The 19,818-nt window shown below is 45.2% G+C and overlaps 1 protein-coding gene across 3 annotated transcripts in view; it reads left to right on the top strand.

The window, feature by feature from the left end:
* The window catches only part of LHX8 (LIM homeobox 8), a 66,641-nt gene that overhangs the window by 20,314 nt on the left and 26,509 nt on the right, over positions 1 to 19,818 (top strand). For 2 of the 3 annotated variants that reach the window (XM_077450437.1, XM_077450438.1), the window contains exons 2-3: positions 4,326 to 4,403; positions 11,656 to 11,823. In XM_077450437.1, the coding sequence (XP_077306563.1) occupies positions 4,326 to 4,403; positions 11,656 to 11,823 (246 nt within the window). The remainder of the gene's footprint in view (positions 1 to 4,325; positions 4,404 to 11,655; positions 11,824 to 19,818) is intronic. The other variant, XM_077450439.1, reaches the window with a different exon arrangement.

Raw genomic sequence — 19,818 nt, 5'->3', positions numbered from 1 at the left:
ACCAGCAAAGATGTCTCTGAAATCGCTCCCAAAGTCGGACTGAAATTCGGGGTTTGAAATTATGCGAGTTCAGCTCAACTCATGCAATTTCAAACCCGAACTTCAGTGTGAACCTAGGCTGAGGCATGCTGCAGTTTGCATATTGCAGGTGCATTTTGCATTTTTTAACACATGGTTTTGATCCATTGAAGTCTATGGAACCAAAAACTAGAAAAAAAAGTCCCTGGCCATGTCCATAAAATGCACAGATGTGAACTACATCCATAGGAAACATTAAATGGACTGTAGTGTTTCTGCAAAAATTACTACGCACTAAAAAAAAATGCATAGGTGTGAACCAGGCCTTATGCCTGGTACACACAATGAGATTATCGGGTGATCCATCGTGTATTTGGGGGGGGTTTATTTTTTTTATTTTATTTTTTTGCATGCTAATTTCAGATTGAATCTGATGAGTTTACTAATGTCACAAAAATTTGCATACGACAAAAAATAAAATTCAGAACCGATGTGTGATGTCATGTGTTGTAATGCATTTTGGAACTGATTAACCACTTGTTTACTGGCCACTTAAACCCCCCTCCTGTCAAGACCAATTTTCAGTGCTGACGCACTTTGAATGACAATTGCGCGGTCATGCTACACTGTACCCAAATAACATTTTTATCATTTTTTTCCCCACAAATAGAGCTTTCTTTTGGTGGTATTTGATCACCTCTGCGGTTTTTATTTTTTGTTAACATTTTTTAAAAATGCTGAATTAAAAAAATAAATAAAAAAAATGTATATATATTTTGTTATAAAATTTTGCAAACAGGTAATTTTTCTCCTTGATGTACGCTGGTGAGGTTGCACTGATGGGTGCTGATGAGGCTGTACTGATGGGCACCAATAAGTGGCATTGGTGTGCACTGAGAGGTGACAATGAGAGTTGGCACTGGGTGGCCCCAAAGGGCATTGATAGGTGGCATTGGTGGGCACTGATGGGTGGCAGTGGTGGGCACTGATGGATGGCAGTGATGGGCACTGATTGGTACCACTGGTGGGCACTGATTGGTACCACTGGTGGGCACTGATTGGTACCACTGGTGGGCACTGATAGGTACCACTGGTGGGCACTGATAGGTGGCACTGGCAGATGTACCTCCTTCCTCTTTGGGACCAATGTCTCTTGAACATAAGCCGGTGTTCTGGCAGATAGTGTCCTGCCATCATATAGTGTCCGCCCCGTACTGCGCATGCGCAGTATGGGGCAGAAGAAGCTTCGGAAAATCTCTGAAGCTGAACGGCGCCTGCACCGTGAGTGGAGGTGGTAGCCCCACCATCCAAGTGGACATAGGGTTCGGAAAATTAGAGGGCCCCTCGCGGGCGAGCTTCGCTCGCCACTCTTCGGGCTCAGCCTCGCTGCGCTTGGCTCTTTTTTTATTTCTACTCTGTCCACTTGGATGGTGGGGCTAGAACCTGCACTCGCGGCGTAGGCGCCGTTCAGCTTCGGAGATTTTCCGAAGCTTCTTCTGCCCCATACTGCGCATGCGCAGTACGGGGCGGACACTATATGATGGCAGGACACTATCATCCTCGGCTATTTTCGGAATCTGTGTTGCTGTGTACTTCTCATGCGCAGTACACAGCGGACACTATCTGATGGGGGACCTTATATGATGGGACACCGGTGATCGGCTTTTTTTGCTCCTCAGTGTGAGGAGGAAAAAAAAAACTATTACCGAGCTCTTGTTTACACACATGATCAGCTGTCATTGGCTGACAGCTGATCATGTGGTAAGGGGCCGCAATCGGGTGGTCGTTTGGCTATAGTGCGGACGTTGAGTGGTTAAATGAAAACTGTATGGTCTGGCATTGTACAAAAAAATAAATATTATGCATGTCCGATTAAATGATATCGGATGAACTGTCCTGATTGGCTCTCTAAAGCTCTGTACTAACAATCCGATTTTCGTACGATCGCTTAGAAAGCGGTATTTTTCATACAATTTTCTGATTGTGTGTACCGGGCATAAAGCTGGGTTCACACACATATGCGGCCACCGTTTAATTTCACCGGTTTAGGTACAAACTTTAATCTCAGGTTGTACCTGGACTGCATACAGTCATGTGTTGTACTGACTTTCATACACCTTCCATAAAACGTTTTTCCGAGAGGCCGCATATTTGCGTTCTGTCAGCGCCTAGGGGGTTAAAGAAACCCGTTGAAAACGGTGAGCGGCACCACAATGCTGACCCGACACCAAATTTGCCTTCGTGCGTTGAGGTGCGTATTCAGAACGGATGTATGTTCTGCAACGCAGTTAAATTGGCGCTTAAATATAATTCCCATACAAGCCATACACAGAACAATAAATGATCGGTTGTAGAGACGTTTTTAAATGATCATTTCCTTTAAGCAAACCCATTATTTATCGGCACCGGATAGAATAAGATCCATTGGGGGAAATTCGGTGCAATTTTCTACCAGCATTCGCACTTCTTTGCCAGAAAACAATCGTCTGGTGGTCAAACTGCACATGTAGATCGATCGGTACAATCTCATATTTGGCGTGTATGGCCGGCAGAAAATGATATAAGAACAGAAATGATCTTCAGATGTAATCGGAATTGTACAGAGTAATTGTCGGGCCCGGGCGGCTTGTTTTTAGCCCTTCTATAGAGCGATGTGTTTGTTCTCTTGATCCGTTAATGAGCAGATCGCGCTGCTAGAAGTCAGCTGTGCTCCGTACAATCAGCGGCCCGGCCCGGTGCACTGATCAGGAGGGCGGCACACCTGTGCGGGAGGGGGCGGGGAGGCACGTGTGCGGCTTGTGTCCGGTAGAAGGCTAGACCGAGGAGGGATATAAAGGTGACTGGGAAGGGGTGAGCGGTAGGTTCTATCAAGGTAGGTGCGGGGGTTGGTTTCAGAAAGGGTGGGTGTCTGTGTAACGGTAGATGTTTGGCAGTATAAAGGTAGGTGTGGGGTGCTGGTGGTATAAAGGTATGTAGGTAGCTGTGGGGTGCTGGTGGTATAAAGGTATGTAGGGTGCTGGTGGTATAAAGGTAAGTAGGTAGGTGTGGGGTGCTGGTGGTATAAAGGTATGTAGGTAGGCGTGGGGTGCTGGTGGTATAAAGGTATGTAGGTAGGCGTGGGGTGCTGGTGGTATAAAGGTATGTAGGTAGGCGTGGGGTGCTGGTGGTATAAAGGTAAGTAGGTAGGCGTGGGGTGCTGGTGGTATAAAGGTATGTAGGTAGGCGTGGGGTGCTGGTGGTATAAAGGTAAGTAGGTAGGCGTGGGGTGCTGGTGGTATAAAGGTATGTAGGTAGGCGTGGGGTGCTGGTGGTATAAAGGTAAGTAGGTAGGTGTGGGGTGCTGGTGGTATAAAGGTATGTAGGTAGGCGTGGGGTGCTGGTGGTATAAAGGTATGTAGGTAGGCGTGGGGTGCTGGTGGTATAAAGGTATGTAGGTAGGCATGGGGTGCTGGTGGTATAAAGGTAAGTAGGTAGGCGTGGGGTGCTGGTGGTATAAAGGTATGTAGGTAGGCGTGGGGTGCTGGTGGTATAAAGGTAAGTAGGTAGGCGTGGGGTGCTGGTGGTATAAAGGTATGTAGGTAGGCGTGGGGTGCTGGTGGTATAAAGGTATGTAGGTAGGCGTGGGGTGCTGGTGGTATAAAGGTAAGTAGGTAGGCGTGGGGTGCTGGTGGTATAAAGGTATGTAGGTAGGCGTGGGGTGCTGGTGGTATAAAGGTATGTAGGTAGGCGTGGGGTGCTGGTGGTATAAAGGTATGTAGGTAGGCGTGGGGTGCTGGTGGTATAAAGGTATGTAGGTAGGCGTGGGGTGCTCGTGGTATAAAGGTATGTAGGTAGGCGTGGGGTGCTGGTGGTATAAAGATATGTAGGTAGGTGTGGGGTGCTGGTGGTATAAAGGTATGTAGGTAGGCGTGGGGTGCTGGTGGTATAAAGGTAAGTAGGTAGGCGTGGGGTGCTGGTGGTATAAAGGTATGTAGGTAGGCGTGGGGTGCTGGTGGTATAAAGGTATGTAGGTAGGTGTGGGGTGCTGGTGGTATAAAGGTATGTAGGTAGGCGTGGGGTGCTGGTGGTATAAAGGTATGTAGGTAGGCGTGGGGTGCTGGTGGTATAAAGGTATGTAGGTAGGCGTGGGGTGCTGGTGGTATAAAGGTATGTAGGTAGGCGTGGGGTGCTGGTGGTATAAAGGTATGTAGGTAGGCGTGGGGTGCTGGTGGTATAAAGGTAAGTAGGTAGGTGTGGGGTGCTGGTGGTATAAAGGTAGGTAGGTGTGAGGTGTTGGTGTGGCTCACTGTCTTGCTCTTATCTCGCAGTTTCCATCACTTATGTCGGAGGAGTGTGGGGGAGCAGCGCTGACCATGGGGAGGAGCCGAAAGAGCGAGGGCAGCCTGGTAAGTGGGGTGTCCTGAGTGGGGGGCTGAGTGACTGCTGTGGTGTCCCTAATGACTTTGTCCCTGAGTCCACCTCCTAATGGCACTGTTCACTTGCTTGGGAGATGTGGGCTGCTGTACTGAGGGGTAGTCAGTGTCGGGGGTGAGTGGGCTGCTCAATATGGGGTGTGGTCTGCTGTATTGGGGGCAGACTTTATGGGGTGAGTGGGCTGCTGTATTGGGGTGTGTGGGCTGCTCATTATGGGGTGCTGACTGTATGGGTTGTGGGCTCCTGTATTGGGGGGAGGGGGGCAGACTGTAGGGGGTGAGTGGACTGCTGTATTGGGGGGGGGGGGCAGACTGTGTAGGGGGTGAGTGGACTGCTGTATTAGGGGTGCAGTCTGTATGGGGAGGCTGCAGTATTGGGGGTGCATACTGGGTATGGGGCGAGTTGGCTTCTGTGTATGGAAGTGTGTGCTGCTGTATTGGGGGTGCAGACTGTATGGGGTGTGTGGGCTGCTGAATATGGGGTTCAGGCTGTGTATAGGGTGAGTAGGCTGGTGTATTGGGAGTGCAGGCTTTGTGTAAGGTGAACGGGTCAATGTATTTTGGGGGCAGGGTGTGTGTGGTGTTGGCTTTTATATTGGGGGCGTGGGCTCCTGTATTTAGCGGTACAGGCTGTGTATGGGGGTGAATGAGTTGAAATATGGAGGTGTAGGTTGTATTTGCTTATAAAGGTTTGTTCTAGTTCAGGGTTGGTGATTTTCACACCGGACGCAGTGGGATGCATTTTGGACAGCACTCAAACTGCATAGACAGTCCATAATCCAGGCTATCTTATGGGCATAGTTCACACCAGTGCAGGAAAGTACAGCATGCTGCAAAAAAAAAAAAAATGCATGCAAATGCATTACCATGCACATGGAATTGAAAGAAAGGAGGAGGTGACCTCACAGGACAAATGTAGATATAAAAGCGTGTATCAAACGCATGTATAGGTACAAAGAGAAAAACGCAGTTACTTGCAGCTCCTGGTGTGAAAGGGGCCTTAAAAGTATAACTAAAGACAAAACTTGGGTATCAAACTCCTGGACATGTGACGATCCCTCAGATGGTATAGCTGTGCAGCAAAGTAAAGATTCCATGGACCAGAAAAGTGTTTTTATAAAAAAAAATGGTCTTCGGAATTGAGCAAAATCTGAACAAAGGGCAATTCCCCTCGTAGTTGTCAACAGAACGTTTGGTTTTGTTGAATGTGTTCTCCTTACTGTTCTGGGGACAATAAGGACCAACTTTATTTTGAGATTTTAGTGTTCACAAGTTTAAAACTTCTTTTTTTTTTTTTTGCTCTAAAATTACATAGAACCCCCAAACATTATATATATATATATATATATATATATATTTGTGTTTTTTTTTTTTTTTTTTTTTTTCCCTAACATCCTAGAGCAGTGATGGTGAACCTTGGCACCCCAGATGTTTTCAAACTACATTTCCCATGATGCTCAACTATAGTGCATGAGCATCATGGGAAATGTAGTTCCAAAACATCTGGGGTGCCAAGGTTCGCCATCACTGTCCTAGAGAATAAAATGGCGGTCATTGCAATACTTTTTTTTTTTTTTTTTTTTTTTTTTCACATGGTATTTGCACAGCGGTCTTACAAGCGTGCTTTTTTTGGAAAAAAAAAGCACTTTTGAATAAAAAGGCAAAAGTAAAGTTAGGCCAATATTTTTATTTTTTTTTTATTGTGAAAGATAGTGTTATGCCAAGTAAATTGATACCCAACATGTCACGCTTCAAAACTGCACCCGCTCGTGGAATGCCATCAAACTTTTACCCTCAAATCTCCATGGGTGACGTGTAAAAAAAAAAAAAAAAAAAAAAAATCTACAGGTTGCATGTTTGGAGTTAGAGGAGGTCTAGGGCAAGAATTATTGCTCTCGCTCTAACGTTTGCGGCAATACCTCACATCTGTAGTTTGAGCACCGTTTTCATATGCGGGCGCAAGTCGCGTATGCTTTTGTATGTGAGCTCGGTAGGATGGGGTGCTTTAAAAAAAAGTTCGTATTTGTTTTAAAAAAAAATAGGAATAAAAAAGTGACCCACATTTTTTTTTTTTAATTTTTTTTATTACAAGAAATGTAAACATCCCTTTGTTATATTAAAAAAAAAGTATGACAAGACCTCCTTAAAATGGAGCTCCACCCTAAAGTGGAACTTCCCTCATCGGAACCCCCCCTCCGGTTCCACAATTGGCACCTTTCAGGGGGGTGCAGATACCTTTATAATACAGGGATCTGCATTCACTTCCAGCTAGCTGCAGATGGGGGGGGGGGGGAGTGTTCGCAGTGTTTCCAGGACACAACGGGGACCAGTGAAGACGCGCAGCACGACTCGCACATGCGCAGTAGGGAACCGGGCAGTGAAGCCGCAACGCATCACTTTCTGATTCCCTGACAGAGGATGGCGGCAGGGGCAGCCGAGAGATGAGCCATCACTCGTCATCTGCTGCCGACATCGCTGGACCCTGGGACAGGTAAGTGTCCATTTATTAAAAGTCAGCCGCTGCAGTCTTTGTAGCTGCTGACTTTTAATACATTTTTCATAAGGTGCAGCTCCTCTTTAAATGAGATCTGGAGTCAAAAAGTCCTCAGATCTCATGTTTGGACTAAAATGCATTAAAAAAAGTCATTTGAAAAAAATTTCCCTTTTTTAAGTCGCATGGGCAGAAGTTACATTTTGACGTCGCTTCTGTCCTGCTATAGTATGGAGACGGGTGGGGGCCATCTTCCCTTCACTCGTCTCCACACCCGGCTACTTAAAGGTCCCGATTGCCACTGCCGATGGCTTCAGTAAGCAGCGGGAGGGGGTGATAACGGTGATCTCGTGGCGACTCTGCCGCAGAGACCACCATTACTGTAAACACGACTTCCTCCTGAAGCGGTGGATACCTTGGTTGTGGCAGCAGTATGTGTACAGTGATGATGGGGAAAATGGTCACCAGGTCATATAGAGGGACATTTTTACTTGATGAGAACACAGCAGCAGTAGTGACGAGGTGTAACCCTTCCATACTCTACTATCCAAAATTACAGGTTCTGAAAAACGATACACCTTGGGGTCAAAATGTACTTTGCGTTTTGTTGCAGTAGCGCACTCCTTAAAGCAACTACTTGCATTAACTTGTTGGGGTGCAACACCCTTTTTAAAATGTGCTACAAACCATACTCTCCAGTGCTGTGGTGTCTTTAGACATCAGGCATTCATTTATCTTCGCATTGCCCATATTATGGAGGGACAGGCAGTTAAGAAAAATCCTGCCTGCTCGCATTTTTATTTTTTTTCCTTCCTACACGTTTTACTTCATGTGCATCAATGCAACATTCCAGGATGCAATTGTGAGTTTAAAAACAATTGTGCCCAGCTGGAAGGCATGATAGGTGGCATTATTGGGGTGCAGCAATGGGAGACTTGTGATGCACGTATAACTACACAATTAGGGTAACTGAGTTCTAGCTTTGCTAGAAGAATACAAATGGTCTCAACATACTAATGGACACAATGCCTAAGGAGGGGGTACAGAAACATTATATTGTCAAAAGTATTGGCTTTACACGTGCATGAAATTTAATGGCATCGCAGTCTTAGTCCATAGAGTTCAATATTGAGTTGGCCCACCCTTTGCATCTATAACAGCTTCAGCTCTTCTGGGAAGGCCGTCCACAAGGTTTAGGAGTGTCTATGGGAATGTTTGATCATTCTTCCAGAAGATCATTTGTGAGGTCAGGCATTGATGTTGGTCGAAGTCCTGGCTTGCAGTCTTCGTTCTAATTCATCCCAAAGGTGTCCTCTCAGCCTTCCCAGAAGAGTTGAAGCTGTTATTGTTGCAAACGGTGGGCCAACTCAATATTGAAACCTAAGGACTAAGACTGGGATGCCTTTAAAGTGCATGTAAGGGTAGATGTCCCAATGCTTTTGACAACATGGTGTATTTCAACATACTGTCTCGTTTGTCATACTATATTGGCCATTTAGCGTCCTTGAAGTGTGGTGTTTTTCTATAGGAAACAAAAATAGATCAGGCTTATTCACATCACTTGCAGCGTGGGAAGTGTGCATTTTCCTGTATCTAATGGTAATGCGCTGCCTTATCTAGATGCATGTGGATGGCACCCCAAATGCATCTACCAAATGCTTGTGCATTTGCATCCACAAATGCATGGTACCACAGTATCATGTGGCTTGGTGCTGTGTGATTCTCAGTCACGTCTGCTGTACTTTTGCACAATCCTGCATGTTTTTGGCATCCAATTGAAGTGAATAGGCTGTTAAAAATGTGAATGCATGCATAGTGTGAACGGCTCTTAAAGAGAAACAGAATTTTATAATCTCTTAGCACTGTCAGGCCCCTTTCACACTGGGGCGGTTTTCAGGCGTTACAGCGCTAAAAATAGCGCCTGTGTAGCGCCTGAAAAAAACCGGCCCCCTTTCACTCCAGTGTGAAAGCCAGAGGGAGCGGTGCGCTGGCAGGACAGTGAAAGTCCTGCTAGCCGCATCTTTGGAGTGGTGTATTCACCGCTCCTACTCATTGAAATCAATGGGACAGCGCGGCAATACCGCCGGCAAAGCGCCGCTGCAGCGGCGCTATGCGGGCGGTTTTAACCCTTTTTCGGCCGCTGGCGGGGGTTAAAACCACCCCGCTAGCGCCCGCAGACTGCTGCTAAAACGACGGTAAAGCGCAGCTAAAAATAGCGGCGCTTTACCGCCGACGCCCGCACCGCCCCTGTGTGAAAGGGGCCTCAGGTTTGTATTGCTGCCTGTGGTCCTGCTGAGAGATTTGCCTTCGCTTCTATGTGGTTTGCAAAACCGGAAGCGAGGTACATTTTTTTCCAAACCTTCCCCATTGAAAACTATAGCTAAAGGCAAACGCTTATCTTTAGGGGAAATATGCAACTGGCAAAAGCGTTTAAAAAAAAAAAAATAATAATCTGTCCCAGATTTTCCTTCACTTTCTGTCTCCAGGAAATCATTTCTTGGACAGCTGTCACAGAAACCAGGAGCCCTACTGGAAGATTTTGCCTCTTCTGGGGGCAACTCAAAATTTGGGATTTATCCTCATTCATTACTGATGACCTTGATCAGAATAATTTGGAGAGAGTAAATCTCCCTGACTGGGACAGATGGAAACAAAAACCTCAATGGACAGAAGATGGCCAGCACTATGGATTGCAAAATAGTATTTACTGAAATCTTTGTAAATTAAAATCCACCAGTGTTTTAGAACACCTGTCCCCTTTCTCAAGGTCTGTTTCTGCTTGGAAAATGGGGGACATGTCCCTGACATGTTGGCTTTTTTTTATCAGATTTTACATGGATCTTTTGCAAAAACTATTTTTTGTATGGTGCTGTCCATATTTGACATCACTGTAGGTCATGCTTCACCATTGGAGGTTTATTGGATAAAGGTGTGGCACAGTCTGGTGGGGGGAGCACTAAATACCCAAGAGAAGTTCTAACCCCCTTGTTGCTCCTCTATACAAATGTAGAAAGAAAAAAGTTGTGCTTTAAAGTCGCACCAAAGTTCTGTGGGGGGGGGGGATGGGGTTGGAGGATTCCCCCCCCCCCCCAACAGCGGAACTTGGGTGCTACTTTAAAGTACAACTAAAAAGGAAAAACTCTTGTGCCCCCCCCCCCCCACGACTGTGCCACACCTGTATCCAATACACCTCCAATGGTGACCTACAGTGATTAGTTGGGCTTTCATTACAGAAGAATGCACAGTCTTTGGCGATAAAATGTCTCTACATGCCTGCTAACTGTCTTCTCTGGCACTGAGCTGTGCATGTGCAGTTTACAGTGCGGTGCCGGGAGGACTGGCTCCTCTGCATGCACAGGAGAAACATCAATCCATGCTGCTCAATGAAGAGGTCTGAAGACCAGCACCCAGAAGATGCTGGCGCAGAACTTTTGGACAGAAGAATATTTATGAAAAAGTGGTGCCACAGGAACTAATCCTGAAACAGTGCTAGCAATGGAACTAATAAAAATCCACAGTAATAAAAAAAGTGTCAATGACCATATAATTTGTAAATAAATGGATAAAGTCCAATAATATTGAATTAGATGAATTCTTCCTTCAGATATAAACGTTCTCTTTGTCGAAATGTCACACAATAGTGAGCAAATGTTGATTGTGTGCTCAAACTAGTCATATAGAAAGTGAAGGTCCCTACTCAATGAATGGAGTCAACCCTCATTACCTTTATGATAAGAGGTGAAATGCGTTGTGCAGCCTCAATGACGAGGAGGTTTGCAGGAACAGTCTCCCGTCACTACCTGATTATCCGTGATCCCGGCAAACAGCCCAGAGGAATTGGCCCTCACTCTCCAACACTAGGCGATATTCCGACTGCGATGCGGTCTCTGAGATCAACGGCTCCACTCACGAGCTGTTGGTCAGAGCTTGTGAGTGGAGCCATTGATCGTTGAGACCGCATCTCGCATAAAATTAACGGTCATACAATGATTTAAGTTCTATTCTAGGGGCCAAGACCTGGATTTGTTTTTTTGAGTTGGTTTCATGTGTCATTATATCAGCATAAAACCATGTAGAGAGCCAGTGGGTTTTTCTTTTAATCGGTTAGAATTTTTGGATACTGGGTATTGGAAAATTTAGCAGCACACTCCCACTGAGGATTTTGAATCAATACATTGATAATAAGCCTTTGACAAGCAATTGACTGCTTTGTCAAGCTTCACTTTATGGTACAACTCTTGACATCCACAAGATCTCTAAAGTGTAATCTCTCTACTTTCTAGGAGTTTTTTTACTTCTGAATTTGGGAAATGAGAATGCTTCCTTTGATTACACTTCTCATCAGGACTGGACTGGGACAGAAATATGGCCCTGGACTTCATCCAGACCGGCCCATATACATTTTGAGTGTCCCACCGAGCCATCGGCCCACCGGGAAACTCCCGGAAGTCCCGATGGCCAGTACATGCCTGCTTCTCACGCGGTCCAACAAAGTAAAACCAAAAGAGCAGATGTAGGGGGGAGAAGTAAACAAGGATTCCTAAGCTGCACCAAAACCCAGTAATGTGGTGATGACCAATGATGGGGGATTTGGAATGCCATGCAGTAAACATGCTGTAGATGTACATTCTTTACCAATACTGTAAAGGCCAGCCTATAAAGATGATGGTACTAGAATAAGCAATGTGGTGTTTTGCTCATAGTAATTTTTTTTTATTTTTTTTTCTTCTCTAGCTCCAGGGAAGTCCGGGTGCTACTCTGGATGAAGATTCGTGTTCATCAGTTCCTCTGTCTCCAGGGTCCTCATCCTCTCCTCACTCCATGCCATCCTCTGGTCTTACTCAAGGAAAAAGTATCTGCAGCAGCTGTGGCATGGAGATTGTAGATAAATACCTGCTCAAGGTAAGTCCTGAAATTTAAGGAGAACTCTTCCACAAGTGATCACCTTTTAGCCCTATGAAGTCTTTTCAGTGTAGGTGTATTGTAGTATTGATAGATATGCCTGTGCCCACCTACAACCTGAATGGTGTGTGGTGTATTTTTTTTTTTTTTTTTTTAAGGATGGTCGACTTACAGTAATAACTGTGGTCAACCGGCTCTTATTACAAGCAGCAGAAGGGGACTTGCGCAATGACATCACTTCCGGCTTACGGAGGACTTAAAGGCGCCAGATTTAAAAATGACAGCACTCAAACAGCCAAATTTGGCACTTTGAATGCTTTTTGGTACAGAGGAGGCATTTTGGGGTCTTTTAGAAATAAAATAATATATTGAAATAATAATATATTGAAATAGAAATCTAAAATATATTGCAATGTCTACTATATATATATATATATATATATATATATATATATATATATATATATATATATATATATATATATATATATATATTAATATAATATAATTTTTTTTTTTCCCTTGCAACCTGGAATTAACATGGATTGTTTGAGGATTTGCATCATTTAATTTACAGAACATTCCCACAACTTTGAAGAATTTTTTTATATTGTGAAGCAAACAAATAGGACAAAATAAGAATCAATGTGCATAACCACCCCCCCTAAAGTCAATACTTTGTAGAGCCAACTTTTGCGGCTATCACGGCTCCCAGTCACTTTGGATAAGTCTCTATGAACTTGCCACATTTTACCACTGGGACTTTTGCCCATTCCTCCTTGCAAAACTGCTCCAGCTCCTTCAAGTTGGATGGTTTGTGCTTGTGATTTATTTTTTTTTCTCCCCCATTGGATTGAGGTCTGGGCTTTGACCATTCCAACACATTTACATGTTTCCTTTTTAACCACTTGCTTACTGGGCACTTAAACCCCCCTCAGTCCCAGACCAATTTTCAGCTTTCAGCGCTGATGCATTTTGAATGACAATTGCGTGGGCATACAACACTGTACCCAAATGAAATTTTTATCATTTTTTTCCCACAAATAGAGCTTTCTTTTGGTGGTATTTAGTTACAGCTCGGAGTTGTATTTTTTTCTAAACAAACAAAAAAAGATGCAAAAAAAAAAAATCATGTTTTAATAGTTTGTTATAAAATTTTGCAAACGGGTCATTTTTCTCCTTCATTGAAGTGCGCTGATTAGGCGGCACTGATGGGCTGCATTGGTGGGCACTGATGGGCTGCATTGGTGGGCACTGATGGGCTGCATTGGTGGGCACTGATGGGCTGCATTGGTGGGCACTGATGGGCTGCATTGGTGGGCACTGATGGGCTGCATTGGTGGGCACTGATGGGCAAAGATGGGCACAGATAAGATGGCACGGATAAGTGGCACGGATAAGTGGCACGGATGGGTGGCACGGATGGGCACTGATGGGCAAAGATAAGATGGCATGGATAAGTGGCACGGATAAGTGGCACGGATGGGTGGCACGGATGGGCACTGATAGGTACCACTGATAGATGGGACTGATAGGTGGCACTGCTGGGCACTGATGGGCGGCACTGGGGTGCAGCACCTTTGAGGCACATTGTGGGCACTGTGGGTGGCACTGTGGGCACTGCTGGGTGGCACTGATGGGGGGCACTTACTTTTATTCAGGATGGCACTGCGGTGGGCAGGTGGGCACTGGCAGGGGGCAGGTGGTCAGCTGTATTGCTGGCCATGATCGGGACTGATGTCCCGATCACGGCCGCCGGTGATCGGCTTTTTTTTTTCTCTCCTTGCGGTGTCAGCGCGAGGAGGAATAATAGCCGATTACCGGCTCCGTTCTATCACATGATCAGCTGTCATTGGCTGACAGCTGATCACGTGATAAGGGGTCGGGATCGACCCCTAGCACGGATCGGTGATCAGGCGAGTCTCACGGACTCGCCGATCACAGAGCGCGCCCCTCAGGGCGCGCGCAGGCCGCTCGTACCCGGGACGACGTCAATAGACGTAGTCCCGGAAAAGTAGATCCGCGCTAATGCCGTCATTTGGCAATAGCGCGGATCCCAAGTGGTTAAACCACTCAAGTTTTGCTTTAGCAGTGTGTTTGGGGTCATTGTCCTGCTGGAAGGTGAACCTCCGTCCTAGCCTCAAATCCATGTGGTACAGGTTTTGCTCAAGAATATTCCTGTATTTAGCAACATCCATCTTTCCCTCAACTCTGACCAGTTTCCCAGTCCGACTGCTGAATGGTGTTCTTTGGATGGTGTTCTTTGGGTAATGTGTTGGGTTTGCACCAGATATAGCATTTTCTTTGGCCAAAGAAGTTACATTTTAGTCTTGTCAGACCGGAGCCCCTTCCTCCATACACTTTGGGCGTCTCCCACATGCCTTCCTTCTCCTTCTCCTCCTTCTCCTTCCATAAAGCCCAACTCTATGGAGCGTACGGCTTATTGTCTTCCTATGTACAGATACTCCAATCTTTGCTGTGGAACTCTGCAGCTCCCCAGGGTTACCTTAGGTCTCTGTGCTGCCTCTCTGTTTAATGCCCTCTTTGCCCGGTCCGTGAGTTTTGGTGTGCGGCTATCTCTTGGCAGGTTTGCTGTTGTGCCATGTTCTTTCCATTTGGTTATGATGGATTTGATGGTGCTCCTAGGGATCATCAAAGATTTTTTTTTTTTTTTTTAATATAACCTAACCCTGACTTTTACTTCTCAACAACATTGTCCCTTGCGCGGTTGGAGAGTTCCTTGATCTTCATGGCAGTGTTTGGTTAGTGGTGCCTCTTGCTTGGCAGCCTCTGGGGCCTTTTGAAAATATATGTATGTTGCACCAGAGCTTTTTATGGGCTTCATAACAAAGGGGGTGAATGCATACATACATGCCATTATCAAAAATGGTTTTATGTATATATTTTACTTCACAAATTTGGACTAATTGTGTTCTGATCCATCACATAATTCAGATTAAAAAAAAACATTGAACTAAAGGCTGTAATGTAACAAAATGGGTAAAAAGCTAAGGCGGTGAATACTTTTGCAAAGCACTGTGTAATGTTTGGGGGTTCTAAGCAATTTTCTAGCAAAAATACAGATTTTAACTTGCTGGCAACAGATGCCAGAAAAAGACTTGGGCATGAAGGGGTTTAAGTCCCAGCTAAATACCAAATGGTATCTGACTTCAGCAATAATGCTGCTGTAGGGATCAGATGGATGGTATTGATGGCTTTTGAATAATTACTCGGGGTGGGGAGAGGAGTTGGTCTCTGGCCCCTGAGACTGATCTGGAATAAAAGGGTACTGTACTGTGTTAAAACTCTGAAGTGTTGAGGAATCAAGCTTTTGTGTTCAGTTGGGATGGTCAAGTCTCCTGCAATGAATCCTCTGAGATCGCATGTACACTATATAAGCAACAAGGCCACTACAGTGATTAGGTGAATGATGGCAATGAGTGCTCTGTAGCCAGAGCCAAACTCTGCTTTGCTGTCCCTTACTTTTTTTTTTTTTTTTTTTTTTAATGAACTGGTTTAAAGATGCGCAGAGGGCAGTGTGACAATAACTGTGTATATAATGTGCATCACTTCAGACTAACACTTTGGCATTTGGCTTGGGCTTACTAAAGAGACAATCTGCCCGTTTCTTGAATTTTCTGATTTGTACAATTACAACTTTTCCCTGTAAGGTATTGACACTACTGAGCATCTACTGCTTCTCAACAAGGTGTTTGCTGGAACAGCTGTTAAATACACCATAGCTCCATTAAAGTCTTATGCTTTTTGTCCTGAATTGCTACTTAGAAGTTGCGTGACTTCTACCGCCTAGGTTTTTACACCCTGCAGAGCTTGCTGATTGGTGTATTTATTTTTCTGTCTACTAAATGCCGTTCTGAACAGACTTCGATTTGCTAAATTTGTTGTATTTGGTTTACCTTGGACTCATTTTGACCTACAAAAATGAACCATCTGTGCAAATGAACCTTTTGATGGTAAACTGGCCTGTTCATGCTGCTTGCTCTGACGTTGAGCAGCTACAAATCGACATTTGTGATTTAGGCTGGCCATACATTATACAATTTTCTTCTATAGATTTCCTTTAGATTTACCAAAACCATATAATATGAGGTCAAATCTGAACACTTTCAGTTTGTGTGCAATCAGACAGGCCCTTGTACTACAGTTGAAGGTAAATGTAAAGGAAATTGAATAAGAAAATTGTATGGTGTATGGCCAGCTTTAGAAGTAATTGTGTATTTGACTTCTTACTATACCGGTTGCCTTCTGGGCTGGCAACTTTCTCCAAGTTTTGGTGTTGTGTATTAACGCTTTTGGGCTTATTCCCACCCCCCCAAACCCTTATTGGGACAGGTGTGGGGAGAAAAATGTATGTATAATTTATTGCGCTATATTGTAATTTTTTTAATGGGGTGTGTGGTTTGTTGGCCCTTTCTTTTTTTTTTTTTTTTTTCGTTCCCGCATTACGTAGAACTCACAGGCAGTTCACACTGCCTTATACAAACCGCTGCAGGTGTCAATAGAAAGTTAATGTAAAACAATACATTTTGGGTGGCAAAAATATGAATGTCCTCTATATACTGGGGGAATCTAGGATGGAAAAGGACCTGGGGGTCCTAGTAGATGATAGGCTCAGCAATGGCATCCAATGCCAAGCTGCTGCTAACAAAGCAAGCAGAATATTTGCATTAAAAAGGGGATCAACTCCAGAGATAAAATGATTATTCCGCTCTACAAGACTCTGGTCCGGCCGCACCTGGAGTATGCTGTCCAGTTCTGGGCACCAGTCCTCAGGAAGGATGTACTGGAAATGGAGCGAGTACAAAGAGGGGCAACAAAGCTAATAAAGGGTCTGCAGGATATTAGTTAGAGGAAAGGTTGTGAGCACTGAACGTATTCTCTCTGGAGAAGAGGCGCTTGAGAGGGGATATGATTTCAATATACAAATACCGTACTGGTGACCCCACAATGGGGATAAAACATTTTTGCAAAAGGGAGTTTAACAAGATTTGTGGCCACTTCTTAAAATGAGAAGAAAAGAGGTTTAACCTTAAACTACATAGAGGGTTCTTTACTGTAAGAGCGGCAAGGATGTGGAATTCCCTTCCGCAGGCAGTGGTCTCAGCGGGGAGCATTGATAGTTTCAAGAAACTATTAGATAAGCACCTGAATGACCGCAACATACAGGGATATACAATGTAATACTGACATATAATCACACACATAGGTTGGACTTGTGTCTTTTTTTCAACCTCCTACTATGTAATGACACCCCCAGATGTCAGGAATTGGATCACATTGTAGTGCACACCCATGCAGCACAGTGGTGTAGTGGGTAGCACTTTCACCTAGCGGCAATAGGGTCGCTGGTTCAAATCCCAACCACGACACCCTCTGGCTGGAGTTTGCATGTTCTCCCTGTGCCTGCATGGGTTTCCTCCGGGTACTCCGGTTTCCTCCCACACTCCAAAGACATGCTGGTAGGTTAATTAGACCTTGTCTAAAAAAATAAAAAAATAAAAAATAAAAATTGGCCTTAATATGTGTGTATGTCAATGTTGTATGTGTTTGTAAGCGGGCCAGGACCTTACGGGGTAAGGACCACACAAAAGCTACAGATGGACTCTGGTGGCAAGAAAGCGCCCTGAGGCGATTCATTTTGCATGGGTAGCGCTATACAAGTCATTCATTCATGCGATCTGATTGTGATATGGCAAAAAAAGGGTCCTGCATGAATGCAATGCAAAATTGACTTCTCATCACACAGACATTGCATGTGATCTGCACATAGGATTGCCACTTTTTTTTTTTTTTCTTCAAGTCAAACCTCAAAGTGCCCCCTCACCCTCCTATCAGGCCCTGCTATGAGCCACGTTCCTTTCTTTATATTGTGTCTGGATCTTGGGCGGACTGAATCCCAGACACAAATCAAAACCCGAGCTGTAAGGGTTGCCACCTGTCTGGGATTCAACCGAACTGCAGTCTGACCCAGCACAGCCTAACGACTCCCCGACCCCCCCCCCCCAAAAAAAACTATTTTATGCTTGTGTGATTGGCTCACTGGTTTTCCCAGAAGTCTGCACTAAGATACAAGTCGCATTTCAGGCATCTCCTGCAACATTTATTTTTTATTTTTGGTGCAATACTCAATAGGAAATCACATCTAAAGGGATTCCCTTCTAGATTATAAGCTCTAACGAGCAGGGCCCTCTGATCCCTCCTGTATTGATTTGTATTGTAAGTGTACTGTCTGCCCTCATATTGTAAAGCACTGCGTAAACTGTTGGCGCTACATAAATCCTGAATAATAATGCAGGCCCAGCAGATTTCCACATTGGAACCATTCAGCTGATTATAAAATTACTGCCATACAGATTCATTTTACACATGTACACAGACCAACAAACGGCTATGTCTCTAGAATAATAAAAGGTAGGTATCTGCAACAAAGTTTTTGTTAAAATCCTTATAATGTACATTGAACACCCAGAGGGGATTGTGTGGGGTGTTAACCCCCCCCCCCCCCCCAATAAAGTGGAGTTACTTTTTAACTATTTTAGCCATTGCATCACTAACACTTGCTAAATTTCCCCTTTTTTTTATAATAATAAAAAAAAAAAAAAATGGTATGCATGTCCCTGTACACTAAAATAGAAAATGTCAGTACTCATAGTAAATGTAGCGGCCATAACCCGGTGCAGGGTGGCCTTGACTGAATGGGCTTACCAATTTACCTTCTTGACCTGCTCCTCCACGTCTATGGGTTCCCAGGGTTGATACCCAAGGACTTGTACACTGACATAAAGTCCTTTCAAAAGGTTTTATTTTGCAGTAGAACTTTCACAAAACAGTCTCTTTGGGAACAGAGGGCACGGGTGAAGAACTTTGGCACCTTGAACTGCAGGTTTAACAAAGTCTCTACTTCCACCCAGAGAGCAGCTACTCGCAGCTGGGTACTTCAAGGCTGAACAGACCTCTAGCCAGAGATCATGGCAGTCAACACATTATTCAAGTTTTGAGTCAATCAACTGAAGCTGAACAGGAACCTTTTTTTCCAATCACACCTGGAACATTTCCCGCTTCCACTGAGGTACTGGAAAAGTGTGAACTCATCAATGTCCGTCCTTCCCAACTTAGTAACAGGCACTTCTCAGGATGCCACTTGACGCCCCCAACCCCCCCCCCCCCCTTCACTTCCACGAGTTGTGGTGTCCCTCCAAGCTGAGAGCACACCCGGACACTTTGAATCCTCCCTCAGTTACAGCGCCTTGGAACAGCCAGCTCCGAGACTCGGGTACAGACGGATCCCTACCCCAGACCAGGCAGGTCTATTAGGGGCCACTGACAGGAACATGCCATGGGATGTCGAGCACCCTGTGACGGGGGGGGGGGGGGGCCCCCTTACGGGGATACCCCGGTCCTGGAACCAGAACAGGGTCTCGCGAACAACTCCGGAATCCCGAACACATGACCCGCACCTGCTTAAAGCGGGAGTCCGGCGCTTTTTTTTTTAATTATTATTTATTTTTTTTTTTTTAAAAAAGCCAGCAGCTACAAATACTGCAGCTGCTGACTTTTAAAATAATGACACTTACCCACCCAGCGCGCCCGCGATGTCGGCACCCGAAGCCGATCTCTCGATCGTCTCTCAGGTGCTGCCGCCGCCATCTTGGGTATGGGAATCAGGAAGTGGAGCCTTCCCGACTCCCTACTGCGCATGCGCGAGTCGCGCTGCGCAATAAGGATGGTCCCGGCTGTCTCTGGGATCTGTGTGTTTCCCAGCAGACAGCGGGGGACCTTCGGAAAGGGCGTAGATTCTGCGGAAAGGGGCGTACCTTCTGCAGAATCTACGCAGGAAGTGGGTGCAGATATCTGCACTGTACAGGTACCTGCACCCCCCTCCCCCCTGAAAGGTGCCAATTGTGGCGCCGGAGGGGGGGAGGGTTCCAATGAGCGGAAGCTCCACTTTAGGGTGGACCTCCGCTTTAAGTACCC

The sequence above is a fragment of the Lithobates pipiens genome, unplaced genomic scaffold (assembly GCF_037356315.1).
Source record: "Lithobates pipiens isolate NorthernLeopardFrog02 unplaced genomic scaffold, aLitPip1_a1.2 Scaffold_23, whole genome shotgun sequence".
Classification (NCBI taxonomy): domain Eukaryota; kingdom Metazoa; phylum Chordata; class Amphibia; order Anura; family Ranidae; genus Lithobates; species Lithobates pipiens.
The sequence above is the reverse complement of the archived record's forward strand: the minus strand, read 5'-3'. Positions and strand labels throughout refer to the sequence as shown.